This window comes from Tetrao urogallus (assembly GCF_951394365.1).
Source record: "Tetrao urogallus genome assembly, chromosome: 17".
Classification (NCBI taxonomy): domain Eukaryota; kingdom Metazoa; phylum Chordata; class Aves; order Galliformes; family Phasianidae; genus Tetrao; species Tetrao urogallus.
In genome coordinates, this window is record NC_136830.1 from 4,620,560 (window position 1) to 4,642,638 (window position 22,079).

General features: G+C 53.6%; 1 protein-coding gene across 1 annotated transcript in view; it reads left to right on the forward strand.

The window, feature by feature from the left end:
- Positions 1-22,079, forward strand: part of NCOR2 (nuclear receptor corepressor 2) — a gene marked incomplete at both ends in the record, with an annotated part of 116,611 nt that overhangs the window by 40,539 nt on the left and 53,993 nt on the right. The window contains 8 exons of the mRNA XM_079543796.1: positions 1,908-1,964; positions 4,815-4,867; positions 11,853-11,919; positions 14,195-14,382; positions 16,468-16,564; positions 17,455-17,633; positions 19,028-19,082; positions 20,899-20,997. Of these exons, the coding sequence (XP_079399922.1) occupies positions 1,908-1,964; positions 4,815-4,867; positions 11,853-11,919; positions 14,195-14,382; positions 16,468-16,564; positions 17,455-17,633; positions 19,028-19,082; positions 20,899-20,997 (795 nt within the window). The remainder of the gene's footprint in view (positions 1-1,907; positions 1,965-4,814; positions 4,868-11,852; positions 11,920-14,194; positions 14,383-16,467; positions 16,565-17,454; positions 17,634-19,027; positions 19,083-20,898; positions 20,998-22,079) is intronic.

Below are 22,079 nucleotides of genomic sequence, written 5' to 3' on the forward strand. Positions count from 1 at the left end.
GGAGCTCCCTTGCTGACAGCAGAGCTGGAACCTGTAGGAGCTGAGACCTGTTTGTGCCCTGTGTGCTCAAGGGAGTTTGAGGTAGTTTATTACCCCGTGGAAAATGCAACGGCTGTAAATCCAGGGCTGCAGGGAAAGCCAGCCCCTGAGCCATATGTTTTCCGATGCTCATCACTCATTTTCACAGCCCGGCTCCGGGTTTTGTTTGGGGATGCCCCATGTTCTCCCTGCTTTCTGCCACCAGGCGCACGGCCCAGCAGCCGGCACAGGGCTGCATGCACGCGGTGAGGCCGCTGGGTGGCTGCACCTCGTTGCAGCCCGGGCTGCGGGGCTCTGCGCTGCACAGCGCGCCCTGGGCAGGCTGCTCCGGAGTGCAGCCCAAAGCTGCTCGCCGCTGGGAGGTCAGCAGCAGTGGGGCTGAGCCGTGCTTCTGGTCTGCTGCCGTGTGTGTGCGTGGCCCCAACGGCTGCTCGCGGCACAAGTGACATCCAGGAGTCTCCGTGAGCTGCGTAGGAACCCCGCAGCAGGGTGTAGAGCATTGGTAAGGGTGCTGCTGTGCTGCATGGGGAACGTGCCAAACTCGTGGTTACATCTCTTGTAGCATCCTTGAAGTCACTTCTGAATTGCAGAAAGCACTGCGTCCTGCCGGGTGTGCAGTAAGGGAGGAGCTGGCAGCTCATCTCAGCACCACCTGGGTTCTGCAGCCACTGGGGACCTGCAGTTGGCTGTGGGCACAGTGACTCATCCCTCTGGTCCCCTGGCCAGGTTTGCAAAAGTGCACGCTCACAGCTCAGACTGTGTGGGTGTGCGAAGCCCCAGCGAGGAGCTCACACTGTGCGGGGTTGGCGGGCACCTCCTGGCACAACGCAGCGGCCGTGAGCTGGGGCTGATATGCCAGAAAGCAGCATGAGTGACAGCCCCTCCCCTGCTTGCTGCAGCTCCTGCCAGGAGCCCGGCTGCATCTCCTGCCAGCTGAAATCCCAGCTCTCAGATCCTGCAGAGCTGTAGTGCTTACTGGGTTAAAGCTCTGAATGCGCTTCAAAAAAGGTTGGTTTTTTTTATCCTCTCCCCTCCGCACGGGTGAATCCTGTGAAGCTCAGCTGCCCACACTGCTCCTGCAGCCTCTTGGAGGCAGCCTGGATTTCCTCTCTCCCTACCCCATGTGAAAAAGGACCTATGTGATGGAACAAATGCCTTTGAAAATCCATCTCCGTGGCCCCTCGCTGCCAGGTATCCGGCTGTACTGCGTCGGTCCCAAAGCGATGTGGATTCATTGGACTGTTAGTAACAGCAATTGAAAAGCCCGGCTTTGCAGGGAAGTGCTGTTTACTGAGAACGTCACCTTTTATTTAATGTTCTGCTGCAGTGAACCCACGTCTCTTTTCAGGCCTGTTTGATTAGGAAGCGCCGCGCAGCCCCCCGTGGGTTGCTGTTTTCTCTAACCCGTGTGAGGGATGGGGGGCATGGAAGGGGCAGAGCAGGGCTGTGAGGGGGGGAGTGGTGGAGATGAGGAGCCTAGGGCAGCTCCAACCTAATGATCAAATGCTCACCGATTGATGGATCCTAGAAAGGGCATCTCTGTGTGCATGCTGACTTGCTCATGCTGAGGCTGTGTCAAGGTAACCTGCACGGTGCTGCAACTCCAGGGCTGGGCTGGGAGAGGACAGAGGCTTCTGCTGCTCCTGAGGGTTTTGCAGTTGGGGTGACTCTCTGCAGTGCCTGGAGGAGCTCAGGAGCTGTGCGTTGGATGTGTGATACCTTGCTGCCCGCAAGGCTTTCCTGCTGTCCTCTTTCAGGTGCGGGTGGGTTTGGTTGGGAAGGGGTTTGGGTGCTGGGTAGTAGTGCCGCTGTAGTCAGTGGTAGAAATAACCTCTTTTCTTTCTTCCTCTTCCCTTTCCTCTGTGCAGAAGAAGGCAGAAGCTGCCCACCGCATCCTGGAAGGGCTGGGTCCGCAGGTGGAGCTGGTGAGTGTTCCCCATGGCCGTGGGCATTGTGGAGATCCCCGGGAGGTGTGGGGCTGAGCCACGAGGAGGAAACGCTGTGGGCCAGGACAGGAAGCAAAGTGGCTGAGCTGAGCACTGAGCACACACAGCCTGTCCGGAGAGCATTAACCCTTTGCTCCTAACCTCTGCTCTTGTGCTGCAGTAGGGCAGAGTGATGCTCCTGCACAGCCTGCAGTGGGATGCTGTGTCTGAGGCAAATGCAGGAGGTGCTGGGGAAGGGGCTCGGGGAGCACGCACCAACCATAGTCTGCAGGTATCAGGATCTGCATGGATCCTATTTCTGTGATTCTGTGTACAGAGAAGTTGAGAAAAACACACTTACTAAATTGTCGTTGTGGGGCTGCTCCCTCATTCAGCAAATTACAGCTGTAAGTTAAGCAGCTGGATGCTGGAGGGTGGCTGAATTTAGCACCTGAGGGGCTGTGAACTGAAGAAAGGTGCTGGAAAAATAGGCATCGGGAGTAATGCTGCAGGAGGGAAGCAGCTGGAAAGGTCAGAGCGGGCCGTATTTGGGTCTGGCAGCACCTCTTGCATTGGCCGTGGGGTGCAGCAGAGGGAGCCCTGGCTGCCGGGTGAGCACACAGCACAACTGTGCTCATCAGCTGTAATTAGGACTGGTCTTGTGGAGGTGGCACTAATCACCGTCCTCCCCGAGGGCGGAAGGGAGAGGTCACAGAGGAATTAGTGGTCAGCAAGCTGCAGCCACTTCCTTGCCCAGGGAGGTAGGGCACATTATACTCCTTTGAGTCACTGGGGTCAAACAATGCATTGATGCTTCCTCACCTAAAACACGTTGTGTTGCCTTTCTTTTCCCCTACACTTTTATTTTGATTTGTGGAAGCTTTGCCTTCGGGTGCTATTGCTGCAGAGCCAGCCTTGTGTGGTGGAGAAGGAAATCTTCCAGCACACCTGCTTGCTCGTGGAGGCTGCCTGCAGCGTCGGATGGAAGAAGTTTTGACAGGGATCTGCTGTAGTTCGAGTGGGGGCTTACCCAGCAGTTTGGGTCTGTGTCGTGGGTTTCCCCTCAAGCTGGAAACTGCTGGGTGATGGCCCAGCTCTGGTAGGAAGCTCAGACTCCTGGCTTCAGTCTTCTCAGCAGCCTCTGTGCTCACCAGCACCACGCTCTGGGAGCTGAGCGTCTCAAGGAAGCAGCTCCTCCTCTGTTCCCAGCTTCTTGCAGCTTTGATCTCACACGATCTGGCTGTGGATTTGTACCCCGGTCCCTCAGCCTGTTACCGCTGTCTCTCTGACCTGCCTGGGGGCAGCTCTGATGTGTGTGTCCTTTGCCTTGTGTTAAAGCCCAGCTGTGCCTTTGGCAGGAGTTCTCTTGTTCTGCTGCAAAGAGAAGTTTGCTGTTCCCTGGGTTATCCCTGCAACGTACTTGGGGCCCATTAAACTGACCCCTGCGTTCCCCAGGGAGAAATTTCATGGAGATCTGTGCTCTGAGCATTGCAGTGACCAGAAAGCAGTTGATGGCTTTTGTTGTGTTTAATTTTTAAAGACCTTTCAGTAAATCCAAGATTTTTCCAGTAATAGCTCGCGTTGCAGTTTTGTTTTTCTTAAGTGTCATCCCCCAGAGAAATGCATTACACGTCCCTTATGAGGAGAGATGCTGTGAATGCTGCCAGCACATCCCTGGCCATCTGACCAGTCAGGTTTACTCAGTGAGTTGCTGTTCTGTGCAGGCTGCAGATGGCTCTGAGGAAGGGCAGTGGTTCTCAGGCCCTGCCCTGGTGAGAAGGAAATGTTAGTGTTTGGCTGTGGGGTAGGTGAGCAGCCCTCCTGGGCTGAGCTGAGTGACAGGGCTCTCTGCGGAGTCCCCTCTAGATGCTCTGTTGTTGTGGTTTTGTGTTTGGTCCCTGAGTTTTGTAGTTGGGAACGCTCGGGCTTTTCTCTGTCAGCAATGCTTGCAGCACTTGTCTGTTAGCACTTAGGTTTGCTAACCAAGTAAGTGGCCGCTTCTATCACAGATAAGTGATGGTGGAAATGAATCAGCAGCCCTTGTTGAGCTGAGCAGCAGCAGGGCATCCGTGACAATGAGAAGCTTCTAACCTAGGCACAAAATGTTCCTCCCGCCCCCTGCTCTGAGAGGAAGACACTTGTGCCTCATCACGTGCCGGCTTGTTTGCTTTGGTTTTTGTGAGCGCAGAGGGAAGGAAGGCACTTTTATTTACCAGCATTTCCAATTCCTGCAATCCTTTCCCAAGAGGCAGCCGCTGGTCAGGGCTGCCTACTGGATGCTGTGAGCGTTCCCAGCTTACCTTCTCTTGATCTTCAGCCGGGATGGGCACCAGCTAGCGTACAAACCCTGCCGTGCCCCAGCCCGTCGGGTCCCCGTGCCCAGGGGCAGCTCGCTTTGCACTGCTGGGCACCGCCGGGGCGAAGGCTCGCCCTGCGCTCAGCGCCTCGCAGAGCTGCGGCAGCTTTCGTAGCGTAGCCATAACAATTTGCAGCGCGCAGGCTGCCTCTTCCCTCTCCCCGAGCCCCCCTCTCCCCTCGCCTCCCCCGTGTCGTATGTTCCAAAGCGCGCTGCCTTTGCAAGGAGCGCATAACAACCACGTACTGAGCTGCGTTTGTGGGCACTGCGTAGCGAAGGAATCGCTGTGAGCAGCTCAGTGCCTGCCTCCCCCGGGCTGCACGGCGCCGGCAGCCAGCCCTGCAGTACGTGTGGGGACGCGGGGACGGGGCTGGGTGCTGCTGCGGGAGCATTGCTGGAGGGGATGGGAGCCCGCGGCGGCGCTGCTGACAGGTTGAAGTTTCTAAATGTCAGACCGTACCCATTTATGCCTTCATTTTTCTTATTTATTTCAGCCGTTATACAACCAGCCTTCAGACACGAGGCAATACCATGAAAACATTAAAATGTAAGTACGTGGCAATAAAGGCTATTTGAAATGTCAGGTTGTGCGTTAGGCTGCGGCAGGGGATGCTCGCTTGCTCCTGGTTCCCATTTCCTACCGTGATTCTCCATTGGAGCTGCAGGGAGTGCAGCTCTGTGTGGTGCTGCAGGGCTGCTCTGCTTCCCTGGGGGCTGCCAGCATCCAGGGCTGTGTGGGGCTTTGCTGGGTGTGTTTCACACATATGAAATCGATCGCCTGTGTGTGTGTGTGTGTTTGCATGCAGGGAGCAGGAGGGAAGTGGAAAGTTGCAATTACCATTTGATTTTTGCGAAGCACCTCTTGAATGTCTGGCAGCAATTGGTTGTTTCAGAGATACTTATGAGTCTCATTAATCATCTAATTTATGGCTTATCACCTCGATCCATGATTTAATCATCAACTTGCATTTAATAACCACAGTGACTTCCTGAATGGAGGAGAAATAAAATAGGCAGTGAGAACAGTGGTAATTGTGATCGCTGTTGGAAAAGGGAATAGTCAGACCTGGTCTGGAACTCCTGTCTGGCCGGAGGGAGACAGTGGTGGCTCTAGTCTGTTTTGATATGGGCTCAGTCAGCTACTGATAATCATCTTTAAGAATCTATTAACCAAAGTTAATAATCTTTGGTCTGTTAATTGATGCTGAGGAAATTAGAGGGGAAGAGTTAACAGGCTCCTGCTGTTCTGTGTGCTGCCAGGGCTGTGTGCAGGGGCTGAGGGGTCCCCTGTGCCCCTCTGTGTGCTGCTGGTGGGCTGGGCCTGGGGGGCGTTCCGAGCAGATGGGAGCTTTGTCCTTGAGAGAACGAGTTAAAGGAGCTCCTGGTACTTCACCTGTTCCCTCTTCCCCTGCTGATATTTGTAGTTTTGCGGTCACGTTTTCCTGCAATTTGAATCAGTTCAGCTTTATTTCCTGCATGGAAGGTGGTCACTGGGAAGGAGCCTCAAGGAGTGGGGCTGCCCTGAGCCCCCAGCGGTAACCCAAGGGGAGGCAGCAGGTACTTCTGCTGATTAATGCTGCAAAGTATGGGAAGGAAAACACATTTTAGTGAAAAGCCGCCATCTCCTCCTAGCAGAAGCCCTGCAATTAGCTGTGCTCAGCTCATTATCGATGCCAGCTGGGTGCATTTACTGATGTAGGTCAGGGAAAGGCCCTGCAGCTCTCTGGGCTCCAGATGCTGCTGCTTCTGCCCGAGAGCCCATCCCAGGGGTCCCGGGTCCACTGTGCCACCTGCCGGGATGCGTAGCTACAGAGCATCCTGTTCTGCCTCGTGTCCGTGCTGGGTATGAGCCTTGTACCTGGGCACAGAAGGGCAGTTGGGCTTATTCTGTTCACAGACGCCTTTTTTCTTTTTATTTTTCCCCAACTTCTCCTGTGTAGGATTTTTTTTTCTCAGTTTGCACGTCAGTGGGAGGGCATTTGAATATCACAGCGCCAGGATTCCTCGATTTCTCTGCAGTGACACTCCGCGTTGCAACACTGCTTTAATCCCTCCTGCTTGTTTGCTTTGCCTTCAGCTGGAATGAGTCACTTGTGCTGATGGAGCTGACTGGGGACTTACGGAAAGATTTCCTGCTCTTCCAAAAATGTTCCCTCTCTTATTTTCATGGAGCTTTATGGCTTGTCTCCTATTCAGTACACTTAGAATTAATTTCATGCCCCAGTTCATTCCAGTGTCTGTAGTTTCCAAAGGCTTTTAAGTCCCATTTAACGGCCTCGCTGTGCTCTGCTGCCCGGCTGCTCGGGTCCCCTCGGTTCACCCAGGAGCGCGGGCTCCAGGCAGACGTGGTTAATGTTGTATGGTGCAGCTGCTGTGGGATGGAAGGCACAGCCAGGCGGGTTGCGGCAAGGAGCTGACCTCCCTGGGCCGGGCTGGTGTCCTGTGTGTGCTGCTGGGCAGGGCTCTGCTGCTCCATCGGCACCAGGCGGCACTTAGGGAGCTTATAGTGATGGGGATGGGTGGCAGCCAGCAGGCGGTGCGGCTGGGTGATCTTTAAGGTCCCTTCCAACCTACGCCATCCTGTGATTGTTTGACATGCAGCAACACAGAGGACACCAAATCCTGCCCTAGCAGAACCTGTTCGGTCTCTGAGGTGCTGTGCCAGGTGAGAGTTGTGCTCCCCACCTCAGCAGGGATCCTGCGTGTTCTCCTGCCACCAAAGGCATTGACCATCACTGCTCAAACACTTTGCAGAGAGACACGGTGCTGCTCACAGAGCAGCATCCATTACCTGCTGCCTACCTGGGGAGGGATTCTCAGAGGGGGCCTTCATTTGGCTGCAGCAGATTCCTGACCGGTCAGCCGTGAAAAACAGCCCCAGAGGGCTCTCCTCCCCATCATAAAGCAGTCATGTTGAAATTGGTCTGTGAGATTTGGGTTTGAAAGCAACATAGGAGCTTCTCAACCTTGAAAAAGCACGCTTTTCTGGGGAGGGAAAGCCTGCTTATGCAGAGCCTAAATCTTTGGGTTTTCAGAGAGGTTTAGGGGTTTCTGAACCCATTTTTGTTTTGAATTGCCTCTCCCCGTTTTCCCAAAAAGAGCAGAGCAGCTTTCTTCTGAAAATCTGCTGCTAACTACAGCTTTCCAAATCACTTGTCACTTCGGCAAATTTAAGTCATCTTTTCATTACTGACTGTTTAGGGGGTTTAGTAGCACTGGATTGCCTCTGAATTCATAGTAGAAGCCTGACATGTCGCACAAATGCTCCTCCAAACCCTGTCATTACTAATGCATTCTCTTTCAGGTCTTTTTATTACAGCTTGTAGACATTTTCCTCATTAGAAATTCACCTAGCAGCTCCCTGCTCATCCCATTCAAGGTTCCTCATCTCTTTTATTCTCTATTTGCACACGCTAGGGCAGAAGTAATGCCTTGTGATGAATTTCTAAACGATGGAGACACACTGCAATCTTCTGCTCATTTCTCTAACCAAGACCACAGGCTGGTTTTGCTGGGACTGTGGTGAGGAGCTTGGGCTCACAGCATCAGCGCAGCTCCCAGGGGACGCAGGGGCCGTGAGCATTTGTCTTGCAGTGCTCCTGAGCTTATAGGTGCTGAAGAGGATGGGAACCAATGCCCAACCTATGCTATGAAGCCTGGTTGCGGCTGTAACTGCTGCGGGGGGGCGGGGAGCACCTTGGTGGCAGGTGGATGGGCATGCTGTGCTCGCAGCCCCGCTGGCAGCACTGTTTGGTTCCAGCTGCCAGGAGGCTCCTCCGTTCCCGTTCCTTTCCTACGCGATAAATCTCGCCCTACAATGGCTTTGCCAGCTGCTGGTGGCCTCCTCCCCACAGCTCTCTGCAGGCTTGGTCCCTGCTTTGTTTGCTCTGGCTGTTCGATGAAAGACGTTCCCGTGTAGTTGAATACCCGTGATTAGTTGTGATCAAACAGCAAACTTCCTTTCATCTCATCCTGCGCCGGCCCAAGGTCTCTGCAGGCGATCAGGGCCAGGTGTGCCGCAGTGCATCAGCCTTTGTGTCCTCGGGAGCCTTATCCCAGCCCCTGGCAGCGCCCGCACCTACGTACGCACCGCACCGGCACGCATGCGTGCGTCCTTACTGCAGGAGGACCACAGCCAAGCAATTCATGTGGAGCCCAGCCAAGTATCTCGAAAGTCAAAGTTACAGCTTCTCTCCTTGGCTGCCTGCATCGTGAAAGCCAAAAACCAGCGGCAGCCTTGCGCCGAGGCGATTAAGGTGGAAGCAGTGGCGGCCCTTTGCTTTGCTCTGGGTGGGAGATGGTTTTGCTTGGGTGCTGAGAGCAGTGCTCAGGTGTGTGACCTATGAGCAAGGTCAGTGGGGGGAGGATGAGGTATGTGAGGACGTGCAGTCCTCGCAGTCACACCCCGAATTACAGATACTTGGATCCTGCTTCCTGTTGGCAGGTGACGCCTGGGCCTCTGGCTTGTTTGACTTGTTGAGCCTCTGCTTGCTTCTGCCTGCTGCTGCTCGTGGGGCGGCGCTGGGGAGGCTGACCCAGGAACCCCTTTGGTACCCCAGGAGATTGGGCTCACCCTGTTCCAGGTCAGGGTGCTGGAGACCGGCTGTGCTCATCCACCCAGACCCAAAGTGGGCGATGTGCCTCCCAAGAGCTGCTGCCACCCTGCGTGCCCAACGAAACGGGCTGCAGGATAAAGAATCCCCCGTCACCCCCAGCTTCCAGCAGCCACGTATCCATCCATCCCAGCTCTGCTCATCCCGTGTGTGGCACCGCCAATAACCAGGACCTGATGCTACAGCCCGACCCGTGTGTGACGTGAGCATCTCCTGCAGCACAGCAGTACTTGAAGCTGCCCCCGAGAGTCACTGTTGCTTTATGTAAGGAGCCTCCCTCTTCTGCCTGCAGGCCACTTGGCTTCTCTGAGCCAGCCAGGTCTTCAGATGGGACGCTTCACTGTGTGCCCAGGTGGGGAGATGAAGGATGCAGGCAGCTGGATCAGCTCCGGATGGGCTGCTGGAGGACAGCTGGCACTTCACAGTGTGAGCGTTCCGTCCTGCTGCTCTGCTCTGTGTGCCTGTGCAGGACAGCAGCAGGCAGCCCTGCCTTCCTGGTGCTGCAAGAATTCCATGTTGCTGCTTGATGTGCCCAGGGAGCACAGCGTGCGCTTCTGAGACAAGTGGCCCGAGTTAACCTCGCTGCAAATGGTTTCTAAGTAACAGCAGCACGTGTAGCAAGATAAACTGTGAAGCCTATTTATATTTACCAGGATTTTATTAATCTTTGAAAGGACCTTATGCAAAAAAACCCCATCAAGATAGTGGGGGAAAACATTTAGGGTTTTTAGCAGGGGGTTGTTGTTGTTTGTAATCCTTTTGCTTTTTGATTACTTCAGCCTTCACAGTGGTAAATGCACGGAGGCTTTCAAGGTATTCCTGATACTTGCAGCTGCAGAGCCATTAAATCTTTGCCTGTATTTGCACTTTCAAGGTCAGCCATGATGCAGAACTCAAGGCAATGCATCAGCTGTGTAAAAGCTTCTCATTTTCTTCCCTTGCTCTCCCCTCTGCTGATGAGTTTTGTGCCAAAGCTCCACGTTGCTCCTGTGTGGACAGGTATTGATTGAGCTAAGCTGCCCCTTCCAGGGCCAAATCCTTCCCCAGGAGCACTCCCACTGATGGATTTCAGCTGAACTGTGTCAGCCAAAGTGCACCCATCTGAGCTGTGCTGAAGTTACCACCATTAGCATCATTCCAGCAGAGTTTCCATCTGAACTGGGGTAAATAAGCAAACAATGGGAATGTGTCTTTTGGGCACAGCCTCCTGTTGGAGCTCACTTGCACAGAACCGAAGCCCTGGAACGCAATCTGTGGGATGGAAGGAGAGCTGCCTGCTGCAGCACCCCACAGCGCTGGAGATGGAGAGCTCTCACTGGCAGAACAGGACACAGGGACCTAAGACTCAGCTGGGTGCAGAGCCCTCAGGCGGGCTCAGGAGTGGGCAGTGGGTGCTGTTGGGCTGCCTGTGGGTGCTGGCGGAGTGCTGGGCTCTGCCTGCATCGGTGTGCCTGTTGTCATGGGCAGTTTGCTCAGAGCTGAGTGGTGAAGTTATTTCAGTCTGCCAAGCTGCTCTGTGGCTCCTCGGTGGATGTGCCACATGGACAGAGACGAAAGAGAGCAGCATTGTGTGATCCAGCAGGGAGAAGCCTTTGGCAGTGATATTTGTTAATGCATCTAATGAAACAGCTTCTGATCTTTGCGGTGCAGCTCAGAACAACAGTGGGTCCTTTGTAAACACACCATCAAAAATAAAAAGAGCAAAAGCTGCATGTGCCCCATGCACTGATTTGTTTGTTCCCTTCGCCTCCCTGTGCTGATCAGTGCCCCTTTGATTTCTGAAATGGAATCAAAAGACAAGGTCTGATCTCCAAGCCCCTGCTCGGAACTTCGTTGTGTATGAATCCCGGTGTGACCTGCAGGGCCCGGGAGCGCACCTGTGGGGTCTGCAGTTACTGCTGGTAACTGGGAGAGCTTGGGGGGCTGCGTATCCCCACTCTTGAGCTGGGCAGTGCAGGGCCTGTTTCAGCCACAAGTGGGAGTTCTCCATGGCAGGAGGAGACCCGAGCCCACTTACTACAGCCCCGCCTGGCAAGCAAGGTCTGCTTGCGCATCAGTGTCAAAGGGAATGGAGGTGCAGCACGGTCTGCGGAGACTCCACGTGTGATTGGTACCTCTGATAGCTAAGGGGAAAGCAGAAGGTTTCCAGGTCTGAACGGTGTTACCAGGACTGAGAATTGCAGTGTAAAGATTGAATGCTTCCTGTGACATTCCGAGTTCCCTCATGAAGCCAGGGCTGCCGCTGTGCCAGGGGAGCTGCACCCACTGCCCTGTTTGGGGCTGCGTGGGGCTGGGGGTCAGTGGGGGAGGAGCGTGTATTTCCAAGGGTGCGAAGCAGCGGATCTGAGGAAGCGGTGAGGGAATGCTTCCCTTTTGCTAAATCCCACAGAAGGTGCCTGCACGACACCGCTGAGCTGGTTGGTAATTGCATGCTGTGGCTCAGGCGCTAATCAGGATGAAGGGCTTAAGGAAACTCCCTCGTCCCTGGCCTCTACCTTTCACCTAGAAACTTGCTTGCTGTAACAGGAACACCCGCAGCTGTCAGGCTCACACAGAGCTGTGCAGCCTTCCCAGCATCCTGCTGCTTTCTCTTCTGAAAGGTTATTTCATGCTTTCTTGAAAAAGTCAAAAGAAGAAGCAGCTGAGTGCTGGGCAGGGCTGGGCTGGCTGTGGTTCTGGGGCTGGTTTCTCTCCTCAGGACACTTCTGCACACAGCTGGGCTTTCCCAGCTGCTTCCCTTGCAGCTGTGTTAGGCACAGAGGTCAGGAGATGGAGCCCTGCCGCAGCCCAGGTGCTGGGGTTGCTGTGGCTCCAGGTTAAGGTGGAAACTGCTCTGTGAGCCCCTCTGTGCTCCAGGGCAGCCAAGTGCTGAGTTTTAGCTGGCTCCGTAATGGGATCTCATCTTTTGTTCTTTTACAGAAACCAGGCAATGCGGAAGAAGTTAATTTTGTACTTTAAGAGGAGAAATCATGCTCGCAAACAGTGGGTAAGTGATTCCCCTATACCTTATTCTGAAAGTATAAAGCAGCTTAATTCGTTATGTCAGAGAGAAAAGAAAATTTTCCAGCAGAGATCTGCCCAGTGCCTTGCCTGGTGCACTGCATTTCCTTTGCCATATCTCCCCTGGACACAAAGCAGAGGTCCCCAGTCCTGCTGCATGCACTGAGATCAGCGTCCTGTGGTTTGTGGGAGCTAGAAGGGAACCAAACAAGAGCTGTTTTCTGATGGAAACGACTGGTTACTGTGCTAAACTCAGAATGAGCTGCTCTGTTGTGCATATCGAGGAGCTGGGGGAAAAGGTTTAACTGGGCTGCAAGGGCACGGGTCCTAAAATATGGCTCACAGTAAAGTCGTCTGTCATGCAAAATAGGTGAATTTCTGCCAGCCAGTTGATTCAGTGCCCTTGAAAGGGGATTTTTCAGTTTAGGGAAGCATTTTGCCTGTTCTACAGAATAGGCAACAGAAGGTTGCTGATTTTGCAAAGTGAATGCATTTGCTGATTCTGTTTGTAAAATGGGTCTACTTAGCTATTTTTCTGCCTGTTTTGTAGCAGCCCCTATTTTTAGCAGAGCCTGTCTCTGTGCCAGCCCTTCTTCCTGGCTCCTGCCCTCTGTGTGCTGGGGTGCCCCGGGCAGGGCTGGGGCAGCCCCACGGGTTCCATGCCCCATGAGGAGCCTGCAGGAATCCCTCCTGCTGCACCAGCCTGCCTGGCAGCAGTTTCTAATTGCCATCAAAGGGGTGATGCTGCAGGGAGGGAAGGGTAGCGAGGGAGCGGTTCTGGCCATGAAGTGTTTCTCTCCATCAAGCAGGGGAACAGAACAGTGCGGGTTGCACAGGGGTTAGACTGGCTCCTTCTGTTGCCTTCTCCTTCTCACCAAGCTGCCTCTCTGTTCCCAGAGCTGCGGGAGCGTGGGCTGCAGGAGGGCTGGGGCTCAGCACCGCCTGCAAGCTGCTTCAGTGCTACGGCGGTGTTACTACTCTGCTGCTTTTAGCTGCGCGCGTCGGCTCCCGTTTGGCTTTCCATAAGTTCTGGGGTGATGGAGGGGCTGGTGGCACAAGGAGCCGAGCTGGGAGCTCACTGTCCTGCTGCAGTGGCTACATACCAGCAGAGCGTTGCCCGCTGCTGAAACCAGCCCAGCCTCAGAGCAGCACTGCGGGGTGAGCAGAGCAGCCGGGGTTTGCCATTGATTGTTTTGCAGAGCGCCATCTGCTTTCAGTTCCGGCTTTGGGGCCTGGAAGGCATTGGCTTCACTCAGAGTGAAACCTTAAAATCCCCACTGTTTGCTGGCTGTGTTCGTGTGAGGGCTGAGCAGGATCTCTCGTGTCGCTGAGCTGTGCTGTATCCCTGTGTGCAGCAGCACGAGGGCTTTAGCATTAATCAGTTTTGAAAGCGCTTAATTACTTCCCCCAACCTCATCCCCTGAAGAACTGAGGGTCCCATGTAGGTGGGATCTGTCCCTCGCTGCTCCTCGCCCTGCACTGCAGCACCTCGGATGTTTTCAGGGCTCCAACCCACCTGCAGTGTTTTGTTTTAAGTGTTCGGAAGCGATGCTAACGTGGAAAGCATCCTGTGAGCTCTGATAATGGCAGTAATGATAGGGCCATGCGGAGCACGTGCTGCATCCCAGCAACGCTGTTGGTAATAGCACGAAACCCCACATTAGCATCTGAGAGCTAATCCTTCAGGGCCGTGGAATCTCATTGTGTCCCTGCCTGCAGCAGGAGGGTTCTGCACACATTTGAAAGCTTTTCCTTCCTATAACTCCAGCCTGTGGGGGAGAGCCTGAGCACAGCATCCCTGGGAGCAAATCCCTGCGAATGTCTGGGCGGCTGCACTCAGGGCTTTGGTAACAGCAGGCTGCGGTGTGTCTGAGCTCCCTGTGCACCTGATGAGGTGTGCTGACAGCTCTGCTCCTGTTACCGGAGCAGCAAGCTGTGGTTGTAGCTGGAGAGGAGTTCCTCCGGTCCTTTGGATGTTGGAAGATGGCAGAAGGGCGGTGGGAGGGCACTGCCATGCTGGGCGGCAGTCCTTGTACCAGAGCTGTTGGGCTGGGAGAGAAAAGCCCAAGGGCACCCAATGGGTTGTACTGAGTATTTACTCTTGGGTTGGTCCCAGACCCCGCAGCATGTCTGTGCCCTAACAAACCGCGTTTCTGGAAGCGCCGTGACTCACGCTCGGCACAGCCAGCCGTCAGGAAGGACTTTGGGGAGCTGCCCTGCCCAGGCACAGCACTGAGCTCCCTCTTGCTCTGCCCTTCCAGGAACAGAAGTTCTGCCAGCGCTATGACCAGCTGATGGAGGCCTGGGAAAAGAAAGTGGAGCGCATTGAAAATAACCCCCGGCGCCGTGCCAAGGAGAGCAAAGTGCGGGAATACTATGAGAAGCAATTCCCTGAGATCCGGAAGCAGCGGGAACTGCAAGAGCGCATGCAGAGGTTAGAGGAGAAGCGGTAGGACGGGGCTGAGCCGGTAGCGGACAGCCTTTCTTTTTTGTTTGTTGATGGGTGTGGGGTTGGTCTGTGGGAGGAACGGGCCTGGATGGCCGTCAGTCCCATCTCTCCCCTTCGAGGTGGATAACCAGCAGTTGCACTGAGCGCAGGAGCCAGCAGAGTCCCTGGCTGCTTTCTGCCCTGGGCGGCCCGGCTCAGCTCCATCAGAGGAGGAAAAATGTCAGGAATGCGGCTGCCTGCTCCTCTGCTGCTGCTGAATTCCTGGGGCAGCTCCCTCCTGGCCACCTGAGTGGGACGGCGCTAATTGGTTCCTCATTGCTGGGCTCAAGTGGAGACGTACACGGTGTGCGGATGGGTTTCATCATGTCAGTGGCTTAAAACGCACCCGTGCTCTGATGGAGCATGGGCAGAGGGAAGGGATGTTTGCAGGTTGTAGGACTGGCTGCAGGCACCGAAAGGAGCAGCGTCTCACTGACAGAGCTGTCTCCTATCTGCCACCCCCGTCTGTTTTCTGCCTCATATTTAAAGCACATCTGAGGTCACATCGTTTCCTGCCAAGAGGAGATGTCATATTGTGATCCTGATAGAGGCTGCTTTCGCAACAGGGAGCAGTGTTTTAGTTCAAGGGCCAGTATATTAGTTTCCAAAAGGAATCAATGAGCGCTTGTGCTAAAACTTTTGGGTTTAGCTTTGCCTTAATGTGTGAACAGCCTTGTTTTTTCTCAACAATCCTACTTCACAGAAGCACTGGAATCACAATAGACTGCTTTTATCTTTGCATCCACCAGGTGCAGAGATAACTTCGGGCTTTTTCCTTGGATTTCACATGTATTGTTTGGGGTCATAGTGCACTCAGAAAGAAAGTTATTCTTTATGGCATAACAAGTGGTGGAAATTTGCCAAACTGGGGAAAAACAGCTAAAGGTTGGCCAAAAGTCACTGTGATGAAGCTGATGGTGGAAAAATGAGGAGAAAGTTAAGTAGTCTAAGACTGCCGTAGGCTTCTACTGCACATGCCCAGAAGGATATTGGAATATGTTAATGAGATCTTGGGGAAAAAATGAATATGCTAGTGTATTGCATATGTATGTCTTAACTGCTTAAATGTAGAATTTAAACTCTGAGAGCACACGCTTGATTGTCAAGTCACCTGGTATGTATTGTGAGGAATGAAGGAATGCTGCTTTCTAACACCACAGTGGGGTTAGAGAGCTTTCTTCCTGGATTTTGGATGACAGTTCCCACCCTTCTTGCTGAAAACTCACCATCCTTTCCATCTGAGCCCAGAGACACCTGTTGTGTGCAGAGTCATAGAGCCGTTTGAGTTGGAAGGGACCCCCAGAGAGCATCTGGTCTCACTGCCTGCAGTGCACAGGGACACCCACAGCTCCATCACCACCTCTTTGGGCACCCCGTGCAGTGCCTCACCGCCCTCAGCGTGAAAACTTCTTCCCTATTCTCAATCTAAATCTCCCCTCTTTGATTTGAAGCCATTTCCCCTTGTCCTGTCATAACCAACTCTGCTGAAGAGTCTGTCCCCTTCTTTCCTATAGGGGGGCTATAGAGAAGGGAGCAGACTCCGCAGCAGTGTCTGTCTTGTCTTGTGTCCACCATCCCTGACCAGTGCCCTGCAAGCAGCTGGATGTGTGAAATGTTCCTCTTTGGAGGCTTTGTTTTATCATGAAGAAAAGGGGAGAAATGGAACTGACAAATGTTTTAAACTTGCACCTGCTCAGTAAGGAAGGCTTGAATTTGTGTGGCTGTGATGTGTGGTGATGCTGGAGGGGGGATAGATGCCAACGGGTGATTTTTATTTAAATGTTCCTGCAGCGTTTGCATACCAGATGTGATGGCATGGCACTGATTGCTCCCTGTTAGCACAGATACGTTCATGCTATCACCATTGTGTGATGAAGTGAGCATGAGAAAGTGTGGGAGGGTATGGTTGGGTGTGAAATGGCCTTGTGTTGTAGTGATGCAGAGGTGGCTGCCGGCACAGGTAACGAGCAAGGGACAGTGAGAGCTGTGCTTTGTGTCATGGAGTGTGGAGCATCAGTTCCTGAGTGTCCCATTGCCCTTTCCCAGCAGGGTAGGACAGAGGGGCAGTGGAGGGCTCTCCATGTCGGCTGCACGCAGTGAGCACGAGGTGTCGGAGATCATCGATGGGCTCTCAGAGCAAGAGGTGAGACCAGGTTCTCCTTCCTCCCGCCCTTCACCCCTAGTTCCGCTCCAAGGAAGCCAAGAGAACGGGAAGAGAAGAGGGCTGGTGCCCTAGCTGGCGTGTGGAGAGGTTTTTCTGTTTCACTTTGTTTTGAATGGGCTGTGCAGCCTGACACTGGGGAATCCTATGGAATGAATGGTTTGTACATGAGCCAGTTGGCCCACGTCTTCTGGGAGTGCTCCATTCATCTTGAAACATCCCCATGACCTTGGCTTCAGTTGGATCTGGTTTCACAAGGGTTCCACTCTCTTGGCACGGAGACGAGCTGCAGTGAATGGTTTCACTTGGGAGGGGAGAGCCTCCGTCTCCCAGCCATGGCCGAGAACGTCAGCTTTCAGCCAGGGCTTTCTGCATTCATCAGAGTCAGTGTTTTGGCCCTGAGCTGTGCCTCTGTCCTCCCATGATGGGATAACACCCCCCAGGGTGTTCAGAGCAGCCAGGTGCCACATGGGCAGTGTCCTTGCCCCCTTCCAGAAAGCTTTCAGCATGATGCTGGCAGTTAGAGGGGACCGGGCCTCCACATGGCTCTGGGTGGGAGGGCTGCTGCTCCCCGTGCCTCTGTTGCTTTGATTCCTCTCCCACTGTGGGCAGGAGCTATTTTCCTTGAGTCAGGCATTTCCACACGGTATCTTAAAGCCTTTTATTTCAGAATGTAAGATTAATTGGTTGCTAGCTGATGGCGATAGCCTCTTTCAGCATTTCATTTACAATTACCCTAGCAATAAAGCTGCCTAGTGCTTGCTTTTCAATTCTCCTGTTCCTCCACCTGTCCTTTCCTCTCGAACATCTGTCCCCATGGGTTCCCTCGGGCCCGTGCTGCTGACCAACTGTTCTCTCTGCTTTCCCTGCAGAACCTGGAGAAGCAGATGCGCCAGCTCGCTGTCATCCCACCCATGCTCTACGATGCTGACCAGCAGCGCATTAAATTCATCAACATGAACGGCCTCATGGACGACCCCATGAAGGTGTACAAGGACCGGCAGGTGATGAACATGTGGAGCGAGCAGGAGAAGGAGACCTTCCGGGAAAAGTGAGTGCAGCCCACATCTCGCAGCAGAGCCCCTGGGAGCGGTGAGATGTGACCTGTGCAGCGCAGCCTGCTGAGCTGAGCTGCTGTGTGATGGTTGCAGAATCACAAGGTCTCAGAGATGGTGTGTAGTTCCCAGAGGAGCCCAGGGATCCCTCTGTGTGAACAAGGGCAGTCTCACACTCAGTGCCAGGACCTCCCTTCCCTCTCCTGCTCGCGGCAGCTCCTGCTTGCAGCTGAAGTAAAGAATTGCCGAGATGGACCAAAAAAGAGCAAATAAGCAAACCAATTCCAAGCCTATTGTAGAGGAGAGCCCTCACTGCTAATTAACCTTAAAGTGCACCACTCCAAACAGCCCAGGCTTGCACACAAATGACGCAAAGGCTAATTACTTGGTCTTTAATGCAGGGGCCATGCCTGGCTAATGGAGCTGGGAGAACCCACACCCAGCTCGTGCATCCTGCTGTGCACGGTGGTTTCTCTGTCATTACTGTGGGTGATGGGAGCTCAAGGCATAAATAGAGAAGAATTTCTCACAGAACTAATTGAGGGAGATGGGCACTCAGGAGCTATAAGCAAGGCCAAAGGATCGCAGCTCTCAGGTAGCTCAGAGCAATTGATAACATGGTCTTGAAAACCCCCTGCTTTGATCAGCCCCCTGGTTTTTGCCATGTACAGCACAGCACATAAGATCTCTGATGTGATTCCACAGCCCAGCTGCTTGTAAAAGCAAAAAAACAAAAAAAAATTACTACAGTTTTTGTGCTTAGCATTACTGATGTCTCCTTTGTTATCCTCTTGTTTATTCACTCACATGTCTTGGGAGATCTCCCTTGGGTGTCTGTGTTATATTTGGATAAGTTTTGCCCTTCAGAACCCTTGAAGGAAGAAAGGCTGTAGCATTTTTTGGGGTAGAGACTGTCCTCTGTTAAGTGCCCGAGCATCGTGCTCTCGTTGCTGTCTTCCACTTCCCCTCGTGCCCACAACCTCACACCATCACCCACGACCCCCATCCTGTGCTGGAATCAGTCCAGCTTGGTGCCCCAGCAGTGACTTTGGTTGAGCTGCTCACTGTGTCCTGCCCACATTCCATTCCACTCCTCCCACTCAGGGCCCATCCTGTCCTCAGGGCATATTTTGGAGGCCGTGGGGTCGAGCAGAGACAGTTTTTGGGCACTTATGATCCCCCTGCTCTCTGCCATGCTGTGGTGAACATGAGCCCATCAGAGCCCCAGCTCCACTGTTAGGCTAAATATCAGTTTTCCATCTTCTTGGGATGCTGAGCAGCACCAAGTATGTTCCCAAATCAACAGGTCCTTCGGGAGCTGGCCTCCCACCCAGCCAGCAGCTGAGTCAGAGCTGGTGCTTGCGCTCACCCTGTCCTTCTGCTCCCGCAGGTTCATGCAGCACCCTAAGAACTTTGGCCTGATTGCCTCCTTTCTGGACAGGAAGGTAAGCTTTCTGCGTGGCCGCGGCCTGCCTTCTGCTTTCTCTCCTTGATTTTACATTCTGGTCCTGTTCTGAGCAAGGCCACGTGCCTTCTGTGGGACAGGCCATATGGGCAAGTCCTGGGTGGACCCAACCTGGAAGGGTGGAGGTGGACCAGGTGGTAGAAACAGCCGTAGCTTCTCTAGTCCTTGTAGTCACCTCCTTTGCCCATCTTAGAATCGTAGAATCATAGAATCACCAAGGTTGGAAAAGACCTAAGAGATCATCCAGTCCAACCGTTCACCTATTCCCAATAGCTCCCACTAAACCATGTCCCTCAACACGACATCCAGCCTTTCCTTGAACACCCCCAGGCTCGGTGACTCCACCACCTCCCTGGGCAGTCCATTCCAGTGCCTGACCACCCTTTCTGAAAAGTAATACTTCCTAATGTCCAGCCTGAATCTCCCCTGCCGTAGCTTGAAGCCATTCCCTCTGGTCTTATCACTAATGACACGAGAGAAGAGGCCGACCCCCAGCTCACTACAACCTCCCTTCAGGAAGTTATAGAGAGCAATGAGGTCTCCCCTGTGCCACATTTCATCCACGCAGTGTCTGTTCAGGCGGGGAAGCCCTTTGCTTTCAGGGCATTGGGCTCAGAGGTCCCTTCCAGCTTAAATCACTCTGACCGTGCATGCCTCTGCCTGGGGAGATGGTTTGTAAGAGCTCAACTTTCCTGTCCAAAGCAGCACTGCGGCAGCAGCCTCGTGGTGCTGGGCATGCTGTGAGGCACCAGGCTCGTTTCAGCCTTTCTCACTTGTTAACGCTGAAAGTGTTGGGACTTGGATGATGCTCACAATCCAGCCTGTGTTCCAAGCTGTAAAATGTCTTCTAATTTTATTTGTACTCGTTTGTAAATCAGGCTGTAATTATGATACAGAACACATCTATTATCCAGTTGGAGAGAGATGCAAAGTATGGCTCAATGCAATGAATTAATAGATTTTTAAATTGCATTAAAAAAAAAAAAAAAGTGATCTTAGCCCTTGGAACAGATGACTGTAAGTTTTTGTGTTCGTGTGTGTGTGTATAATCAGGGCTAGATTAGAAAGGCATCCAATTAACACTTTAAAAGTTACAATCTGTTGCTGCAAATGGTTCTGCTCTGCATAAGGGTGGGGAGAGCGCAGCCCTGTGCCCGGGCACAGAGGGATGTGGGGGTCTGCAGGTTGGTCCTGTTCACACAGCCGCTGAGCCCCTCCGTGGGGATGTAGTTCAGGTGCCCACGCTGTGAGGGGAGGGATTCGTGGGCAGGAGCAGAGTTGCATCCCAGCCATAGCGGTTCCCCAGCGCGCCCAGCCCAGCACTCGGAGCCACGGGAGCTGCAGCTTGATGGGGCTCGGAGGCACTCAGGCAGCGGGGCTCAGCTCAGCAGCTGGAAGTAACGGCTGCTGACAGCCGCGTGGCAGGTTGTGCGCAGCACCGCCGCAACAGAGGGTGACAGGCAGCTCTCCTTGTTCTGCTTTTAGTTGCCACAGTCATCTGGGGTCAGCCCTGCCCCCTGCCCCGGGCTGGCCCCGCGCTCTGCTCCAAGCACAAGGCTCCCGTTGTTCTGCATCCCCATCTCTGCCTCAGCACTGCTGTGGGAAAGGCCCCGTTTTGTCCCTTGGAAGCGCAGGGCGATGTCCCTCACCCCCCTCGGCCGGCGAGCAGAGCGCTGCTGTGACGCAGGGAAGCTGCTCTGGCTGCGGCCCTTCAGAAGCACTGGATCTGGCGATGGCAGGGGCTGAATGCTGCTGCTGAAAGCCTTCCGCTCCCTGACCTGCCCGTGTCGTTGCAGACGGTGGCAGACTGCGTCCTGTACTACTACCTGACCAAGAAGAATGAGAACTACAAGAATCTCGTGAGGAGGAATTACCGGCGGCGTGGGAAAAGCCAGGTAAGGGCAGAGGAGTGCATGGAAACCTTGTCCCTCAGGAGGTGTGGTGACACGTGTTCTTAGTGCCAGCCTGGGGCTGAGCATCCCCAGCTCTCCTTCCACCTGTAAATGGAGATCACGGTTGTGAGCTGCAGTGGGCTGTGATTGTTTGCTCTGCGTAGCCTTTCAGAACGTGCTGTTTTCTGGCAGTTGTTTGTGCTCTGGCAGTTGATGTTTGTCTGTCCTCGTGCCAAGGTCACAGTGGCTTGAAAAAGCAAAGCCAAGATGCTGGAAAGAGGGCTTGGAGCAAATGGTGACCATGCGTCAGGAGTTGCGTGGGGCTGACTGGATGAACCTGTGGGTCCCACGGCCTAGGTGTGAAACTCAGCACAGCTGTGCTACCCCAGCTGGGTGAAGTGAGACACTGTCCACCTACTGAGGGGGTGGCACGGGGCATCTCCCTGGATAACGTGGGAATAGGAATGGAAAAACTGTCCTGTCCCATATCACCATGACATAAACAGCTCCTCGTGCTGCATGGCCATAAAAAGCAGCACTTGGATCTAGATCCTGATTGGGAGACAGATAGGTAGCCTTGCTCCAGTTTGATTTCTGCAGCATTAAGACATCAGAATAGTTAGCACATGACGAATGTCATGGACAGGGCCCAATTTTCCCTTCTTTTTTTTTCAGAGACATTAGTGATGGATAAAACCCTATTAGATTATCCAGTCCCTCTCCCAGCAAACCCAGGGTGGTTCCCTCCAGTACATTTTTATAGTGTTTACCAGGGTCTGTTTTGTTAGATCACAGCAACTAGAACATGAGGCCACATTTGTTTCTTGTTAGCAGTAGAGACGTTTAGCACAGCTCCTTCTGCTTTCAATGTTAAGCTGAGCAAGGAACAAGTGTGAAGGGAGAGAGGCGGTCTGCAGGGTCTGTGTCCCGTGGCCGCTGCTACACCAGCAGGTACTGTTTGTGCTTTGGTATTTGAAACCATCCCAAGGTGTCCCTGGCTGCAGGGGTGATTGCCCTTTGTCACAAGTGTGATCCAGCACGGGGAATGAGAATGTTGGGCTGTTGGGGCCAGAGAAGTCAGGATG